Below are 7,879 nucleotides of genomic sequence, written 5' to 3' on the forward strand. Positions count from 1 at the left end.
TCCTCTTCTTCCTCTTCTTCCTCTTCTTCCTCTTCTTCCTCTTCTTCCTCTTCGTCCTCTTCTTCCTCTTCTTCCTCTTCGTCCTCACCAGAACTAGCGCTTTTTCCGACCCCTGCAGGAGCCTCAGTTTGAAGGCCCTCAGTGGCCCTTCGGTCCCTCAGTTTCCCCATAGCTTGGCGCAAATCATCAGGGCAGAACATTTTGCAAAGCGTTGTCATATCTTCATAGACCCTGGACGATGTAAATGCCCGATCAAACTGAAGAGAACCTGGAAATCCCGGTGCGGGTTACTCTATTCACACTTGTTTCTGGCTCGATCCTGGAACGTAACTGGTGTTTCCAAGGTTGTACGGCAGTGAGTATAAGAGGTTGCGAGCATCCCAGTCCTCGACTAGTGCAGAGGCGAAATCAGCTCATATGTCTAAGCCGTCCTCGAAGTCGGCGTGGGAAACACGTACTTGGCTCTGACATCTGGTAAACTTGTAATTCTTGATGTAGGCTTGTTGCTCAATCTGTGCCTCGGGGCACGCCAATTTCCTGTGTCGTACTCATTGTGGCCGTAGAAGGAGCAAACATCGAATATGAACGCCTCGCCCGTCTTCATGTCCATCGCCGTGTTACCGTCCCAGCAGTCACCGTGGATGAGGCTGGGCTTCAGAACTCTCCCCTCTGACTGAAGGGGCAGCAATAGACGGGGGACAACCTTCTCGAGGACAAGCTTGGATACTAGATCAAACTCGGCCCATTGAAGAACAGGCGAGGCCAGGTCGATGATGTGTCCCAAGTGGCGGCTAAACACAACACACCATGAATCGTCCCACATGTCAACGGCTTGGATGATCTTAGCATGACAGGTCGCTACATGGAACCCGAACTTTCCGGTTGGCGAGACGGAGCGCATGTGCATGTCGGCAAGTCTCCTCGCTAGCTTGCTGGGTTCCGCAAGCTGCATAGGGAATACCCATGATCAGTACCAGCTGTCAATCTAGTCGTTGTATGATGGGTAAAGCAGTACGAACCTGGCGCCCGATATGGCGAAACTCGACGGGCAAGAAGTAGCTTCCCTCTTCCCGCCCAATCTCACCCCATGCATATGGCTTGGGGACAAAACCCGGTGAAACTGCGTCAATGGCCTTTAGTGATTCGAACTCTCCATGGCACATCTGCTTCCCAATGGGACCAAGCCTTGGGACAACCTTGACGCCGGTTAGATAATGAGTGCCAGTGTATCAGGCTTCGCTACAACCGCCAAGAACTTAAAGGGTCGACCTCCCTTCAGGAAATAGTCCTGCAATGTTCCATCAGGGAGCTTGACTACCAACTTGGCCGTCTTGCCCCAACTTGAAAGAGATTCACCGAATTTCTGCGCGTCGACGAGCTTAGATCCGGGAATGGGAAGTGCTTTGCCCGAAAACCTATGTCAGCCCGAGGGAAAGAGATGGTGTGCGATCTGGGAGATAGCGGCCCTTGAGCCCACCTTTGACCACATTTTCGTCCACTTCAACACTGCTAAGAACTGTTGGCAAAGGAATAGTGTCCACGGGTGTTCGCTCAGTCTTCGATTGAGTATCTCCGATCTTGATCTTGGAGATGGATCCCACCAACGTGGAGCTGGCGCTAGTTGACATCTTGTCCAGCACAGGAAACAGTGACGCTGATGAGGAGAGTCGAGAGCCATATTGGGTGGTCGTGGGAGGGGTGAAATGTCCTCCTGTTACGAGTGCGGGGGTGCCATGGAGGCTCAAGGGGGGGTCCGCAAAAGTTGCCAGTTAGATTAGCATCAGGCTGTCCTATAGAAACCTAATAATATCCGGTATAGCTTTGGTTGCGACAGTATATTCTTTGTTTGACAGTTTGACTTCGGAGAGTGTTTCGCCGCACTATGTGCCCGGTTTTTGTCTCACCACACGACCCCACCTACAACCACATACACAACCCTGACATTGCTGCTAGTGCTCAAGCACACTTCAATTACCCCCGCGGCGTCAATCTGCCACGGGCACCCTCCTCGCTGGCTAGCGACAACATTCGCTGTCTTTGACTTGGGTAGCTACGTCGCTAAGAGTTTTGCATGTAAAACAAGATAACTGCTTACCATGTGTGGTGGAAGAAGGCATGCCCTAGTCTAGTAAGACTGGGTTAGGTTGTGACCAAGGTTATGTATGCGGAGGTCTGGGGGTCATAGTGTGGTGAGACAAAATACATAGTGCGGCGAGACACTTTTTTATTAATTATCACCGAACTCCAGCCCAGCTTTTCATTCCACTCTTCTCTCTTCACCGCCACAAAAAAATGCCGACTGCCAACTTCCCGCCCGTCCGGGCATGCATTTTTGATATGGACGGCCTGCTCATCAACACCGAAGACATATACAAGCAATGCGCCGACAATGTTCTCGGTCGCCATGGCCGTCCCCCCATTCCGTGGTCCATCAAGGCCCAGCTGATGGGCGTGCCGGGTTCCAGCAATGGCGATGTCTTCCACAACTGGGCACAGTTGCCCATATCTCGCGCCCAGTTTGCCCACGAACAGAGTCTAGAGCAAGAAAAGTTGTTCCCGCTATGCGAGCCCCTCCCAGGTGCGGTGCGGATGCTGGAAACCCTCACCGGGAAACGCGTCAACTTGGATGCGCCCGATGCTCCGCACAAGGTTGGCGAGCCCGTGGTGCAAGTGGCGCTTGCCTCCAGCAGCGAAAGCGTCAGTTACGCGCGTAAAACTGTACGTGCTGGTACGCGGGCGCTCCTGAACTTGATTCCGGTCGAGCGGCGCGTCTTGGCGGATGATGAGAGGATGAAGGGGGCGCATGGAAAGCCCGCGCCGGATATCTTTTTGACGGCGTTGCGTGCTATCAACGAGACGTTGCTAGAGGGCCAGAAGATTTCACCGGCGGAGTGTTTGGTATTTGAGGACAGTGTTCCCGGGGTAGAAGCGGGAAGGCGGGCGGGCATGAGGGTGGTTTGGGTACCGCATAGAGATTTGAAGGCGCATTTTGCTGGGAGGGAGGAGGAAGTTCTGGCGGGCCGGACAGGGATTGTGCCGATTGGAAGGGAGGAGCAGTTGGGCGAGCTTGGCGATGGTTGGGCAGAGGAAATTGGGAGTTTGGACGACTTCGATTACAAAAAGTACGGGATAGTGCTCTGAGTTGAGGTGGATGAGGGGCCTTGGCTCAATCGGCCCAAGTTGAATTTGCTACATAGAGTGTCCAGACCCTGATACGGACTTGAACCTCTGACCATCTCACATCTGGATATGGTCTGACAAGTAATGGTATGGTTGACCGGAGAGCGTTCACCTTTTGTCTAGTTTGTCCCAAAGCATCTACGGATACTGCGGTAACAATGGGACAGTCGTAACAGACAGGAAGAGAAACGCTTGATAGCAGAGTTAGGCTATACCTAATCATCGCTAGTACACTTGCTCCACATACATTCTCCTTGCCTCTGTGGAACGGAAGACCGTGAATGGGTCTTTCTACAATGATCAAATCTCATCACCATCGTCATCCGACTCAAGATCTGGATCCGGCACCTGCAAATCTGGCGGTAACTGGGGCATTCGCTCAACCTGCTGAGGCGGAGGAGGCGGCGGCAGGTGAGACTGCGGAATGATGGTGTAGGGCAGGTTCGCTGGCAGCCCCTGAGCAGCAGCGGCCGCAGCGGCCTTGCGCTCTTCCTCGCGCTTTATTTTTGCCAGCATGTTGCGGACATCGCTCTTCTTGACGTACTGGTACTTGTCGCCAAACGATATGCGAATGCCAATGGTCAACTGGCGCAGGTTTAGCTGGGCCTCGCGGTGCATGATCATGAGCCAGCGCATGCCGTCTTGCTCAATCTTGCGGAACTGCGAGGGCACGTTGACGCCCTGCTCGCCCGTGAAGGGCTCGTGGTTGTGCTCGGCGCACTGAACAATGATGTGCCACTTGTCGTCGTAGGGCCAGGCCTTCTCCTGGATTGCCTTGCAGCGCATCGGACAACCCGTCTTGGTGGACTTGGTCTGGCGCAGGCCACGACTGTGCGACGTGTAGCTCTTGCCACCCTTGGAGCAGCACAGGTTGTAGCGCCGATATTGGCCATTGGCGTCGCGGTTGAGCGACGAGATGATGACCATGGCGTAACCCTGAGCTCGCGTGAAGGCCTTGAGGTCGGCCTGTAAAGCCTCAAAGGTTGGGTACAGACGGTCCTGAGGCGGTGGAAGGAGGGCCATCTGGGAGTTTGGGCCTTCTCCTTGCTGTTGGGATTGTATTTGTTGGGCTTGTTGCTGCTGTTGGGATTGTTGGAGTTGCTGCTGTTGGGATTGTTGGAGTTGCTGCTGTTGGGATTGTTGGAGTTGCTGCTGTGGTTGCTGTGGTTGCTGTGGTTGCTGTGGTTGCTGTGGCTGGTGTTGTCGCTGTTGCCGCGATGGTTGTGGTTGTGGTTGTGATTGCTGTTGTTGTGGTGGTGGCTGCTGTTGTTGTTGCTGCTGCTGCTGGTGCTGCTGCGCTCCCTGTTGATAATGTTGCATGGGCGGGTGCAATTGCTGTCGTTGCTGTTCGAGCTGCTGTTGCATTTGTTGAACTGGCTGCTGGGGCGGCAGGTGAAGCTGCATCTGCTGCTGCATCTGACGCATTTGCATATGGCGCGGCCCAGGCTGCACCATGTTCGCTATGTCCAGCTGCGATGATATCTCAACTCCTGTGTGAGTGGCTGAGGTGCCGGTGACGCCTTGTGATTCCAAGAGGATGGCCGAGTGTGATGAATTGAAGTTGAGCTTCGGCGCGCCAAATCGCGCCCCGCGTACGTGGCACTTTGGCTAGCCGGACTCTCGGGTCGGGTAAACGGCTCAAGCTCGGGTGGCTGCCAGCTGGTAACAGCTGCTTCTCAAACCTTAGCATCTCAACATTCTCAGGAGTCAACTAACCTCCACCTTCTTCAACTCATTATTATTCCTTGAGATATTGGACATTCGAACTTGGGAAGACCTTTCCTTTCAATACCAATGTGTGTTCGCTTGGCTAGATATATTGCTCCCCCAAACGAGAAGAACCGTGCGACAGTTGGCTGAATTTCCTCAGTCCAAGTTCCTCTCAAATCTTTCTCAGCTTCCATCTCGCTAACGTTACTCACGAGATGGAAAACACTCAATATCCTATGATCAGAGTTGACTAGGTAGGTACCGACCTTACTCAGCTGGATATGGTACATATACATGCTATACTAAATCCTGTTCCTAGGCTACATAGCACTAACGCGCTAGTGACTGCAGAGACCTCAATCATCTTGGTCGGTTGGTCCTGGTCAGACTTGCTAGTACCAACGTAAGCAACGCTGTAGAGATGGCCACTACGGCTGTCCGGAGCTGAAGCTGTTCATGGAGCTGCAAATGACTGCAGAGGATAGCATGCACGCCGCTCTTGATTGTGTTATGAGAGTAGGTAGGTATTTATACGTACCAACAGACTCCAGGCGACGTGTGCTGTACTTCGACAGTTGTAACCATACGCTAGTTGGCACCCTGCCCCTGACTATTCATCGTTGGTAGCAACAGAGATGACGTTTAGGGAGGTTCACAACCCCATTATCTCGAGTATCATATGCCGAGTCGCCTTCGAATAAACTTCTGATGATGAGGAGGTGATGTTTGACAGCACCATTGGCCCAAACCAGCTTCAGGTTGGTTTCGATGTGACGACCGAAGCACCCCATTGAATACCCGAGTTATGAATTAAGCCCTGTATTGTCTCCCGATTGTCAGGTTTGTGGCCAATTGTTTGAGACATCCGCGCTTCCATCCTCATATCAGTATAATATCCATGCCTTCCAAAAGTTCCAAGCTTCTATCTTGGCTCCCTTCAAGTTGTCTTGTCTCCCTTGCTCCATTCAAGCTCAGCCAGCGTTGAAGGACTTAACGAAGGCGACGATCCTTTCACTTCGGAATATCAGGTTGGAATGCTAGCAGAGGATGGAGGAGATTGCCGGACTTAGTTCTTCTCGACTTGGCGGTATTCTCGGTTTCCGGCCATCGGGTCGTGCTGAGGAAATAGTTCTTTCGAATATATAGGTGAGTAAACTTGTCGAAAATCTCGAGGCAGGCAACTCTGACTGAACATTTGACTGGACAATTCGGTCATGGGCCATACTTACGATCTATTGCTCACCCAGCAGATCTAGAAGGCCTTCCTGATATTGAGTACTTCCATTCATTAGTTGAAAGCTATTTCTGGAGACGAATAATTTTTGACCGGCAACTGGTAACGTACCTCCTAACATTTCAAGTTGTCTAGGACTACTAGTACTACTCGTAGGAGTAGTCCTGTCTGTTTGAGCCGTGTGCTTGACTGGACCCAACCAGATAAACGTTCCCAACCCTAATTGCGGCAGTTGTTTCTGATATTCCAAGCTTTCCACTTGCTTCAGCCGCGGCCATGTTCATCAAGGAGCAGTAGTGGCACCCGTGCCCAAAGCGAATGTATCTGACTCCAGGCCGCTACATAAGGTGGCGGTGCTCGCGTCTCTCGTTCGGCGACATTGCAAGTTTTGTGGCAATGGCACCTGTAACTTCAGTTCTGGATACCTAGTAAGCACCGTTGCGGTCATTATCGAACAACTGCTGCCAGGATGGCGGTGACACGGCCATGAACCTGAAGCCAGGCCGGGCGAGTGAATTGTCGTTCACTGGGACGTCCTTTCGTAGCCCGGTAATGCCTAGATAAGCATCCTACAGTGGGCAGATCTGTGAGTTAGGTATCATAACTCCGACGATCCTCTCGGCCGATGATGCAACTTACTAGGTGTGATATCCTAGTTCAAGCGTGGAGTTCGGCCAAATCATAGTACCTAGTAGTGACTGGAAGTATCATAGTACTGGTGGTACTACCGTAGTGTCAGGCAAGGCTCGATGACGTTGCGTCGTCGTTGGCGTTGGCGTTTCGGCGTACATCATGATGGCAGAGGCTCGCCCTGTCCGAGCAGTCCGTGTTGAATATGCCGCCCGCTGTCCAAATTCGCTGAAAATAAACTGTTCCGAGAACAACTTGAAGGGCACAGGTGGTATCTCTTAGCAAGCCGCAATTACGGAAGGCAGTCTCGCATTGTATGTGGCCAAGATTGGTCCCTTGGCGACGGGACAGATTCGCCCGCAGCCACGGCAGAGCCACGAGGCACGAAGAGCGAATACTTCACCTGCCGCTTTGGCAGCATCCGTGGCCACTGGCCGATTAGGTTCTTAGTCAACCAAGGGCAACTTGCCCTCGTTTCCCACATCTCCCACAAACCCCACGAAGCGGCGAATCGTACTTGACTGTCCCACGGCCACCCGCGTGCTTCTACTTCATCTCGTGCCCCATACCCTCTCTAACCATTTTTCTCACCTTCAACGCTTCCCAAGAAACTCCATTTCAACAGGCCACGCCACTGGGATCTGCCTGCTCCAGAGCATCACAGTATCGAGCATGACCAGTCCCTCTGCCATCACCAATTTAGTAGCTTGCTTTCCCTTCCTGGAATCGCTTCAGGTTGGAATCAAATCTCCAGCTCTGTCGCTGCTCGCTCACGCCTAGCTGACCCGCGTGGTTGGCCGGGCATCCTGAGCATCTGGGCAGGCGACCGTTTTGGCTGCTGTGCGCCTTGCAGTCACCAAGCCCAAGGCAGCTGGGACACATCTTTTCCTCCCATTCTCCCTCTCTTCCACTTCACCCACTCTCTTTCCACTACAATTTTCTTCCTCCCTGCCCAAAAATTGCTACTTGATTCTCCTCCTCTGTTGTTCTTCCGACCTCTTCCACCCTCTTCCGCCATTAGTTTCTTCCTTCTCCCGCAAGAATTTCGATTTTCCCTCCTCTATTTTAAGTTTGCTCTTCCGCCCTTCCACCCTCTTCCACTGCTTCCTCTTCCACTGCTTCCTT

At 52.6% G+C, this 7,879-nt stretch overlaps 4 protein-coding genes across 4 annotated transcripts in view; 1 reads left to right on the forward strand and 3 right to left on the reverse strand.

Annotated features, from left to right (window-relative positions):
• N656DRAFT_781127 (uncharacterized protein) overlaps positions 1–2 on the reverse strand; it is an 893-nt gene extending 891 nt beyond the window's left edge. Inside the window, exon 1 of the mRNA XM_064815523.1 lies at positions 1–2. This exon is cut by the window's left edge and continues 678 nt beyond it. The gene's annotated coding sequence lies outside the window, so the exon portion shown is untranslated.
• Positions 3–421: 419 nt separating this feature from the next.
• Positions 422–1,628, reverse strand: N656DRAFT_799558 (uncharacterized protein; the record flags this gene model as incomplete). Its single annotated transcript, XM_064817884.1, has 4 exons — positions 422–946; positions 1,020–1,196; positions 1,244–1,401; positions 1,478–1,628. The coding sequence occupies 4 exons, from the start codon at positions 1,626–1,628 to the stop codon at positions 422–424; spliced, it is 1,011 nt and encodes a 336-aa protein (XP_064668394.1).
• Positions 1,629–1,910: 282 nt separating this feature from the next.
• On the forward strand, positions 1,911–3,420 carry N656DRAFT_781129 (HAD-like protein). Its single transcript, XM_064815524.1, has one exon. It carries the CDS (start codon positions 2,293–2,295, stop codon positions 3,139–3,141), a length of 849 nt encoding a protein of 282 aa, XP_064668395.1. The 5' UTR covers positions 1,911–2,292; the 3' UTR covers positions 3,142–3,420.
• Positions 3,421–3,480: 60 nt separating this feature from the next.
• On the reverse strand, positions 3,481–4,596 carry N656DRAFT_712830 (uncharacterized protein; the record flags this gene model as incomplete). The annotated part of the gene is made up of 1 exon (XM_064811852.1): positions 3,481–4,596. One exon carries the CDS (start codon positions 4,594–4,596, stop codon positions 3,481–3,483), a length of 1,116 nt encoding a protein of 371 aa, XP_064668396.1.
• Positions 4,597–7,879: the final 3,283 nt, after the last annotated feature.

The sequence above is a fragment of the Canariomyces notabilis genome (assembly GCF_033297395.1).
Source record: "Canariomyces notabilis strain CBS 508.74 unplaced genomic scaffold N656scaffold_17, whole genome shotgun sequence".
Classification (NCBI taxonomy): domain Eukaryota; kingdom Fungi; phylum Ascomycota; class Sordariomycetes; order Sordariales; family Chaetomiaceae; genus Canariomyces; species Canariomyces notabilis.

What these genes read in the sequence shown, in the direction of transcription:
- N656DRAFT_781129 (XM_064815524.1), top strand. Translation starts at nt 2,293, where the DNA reads ATGCCGACTGCCAACTTCCCGCCCGTCCGGGCATGCATTTTTGATATG.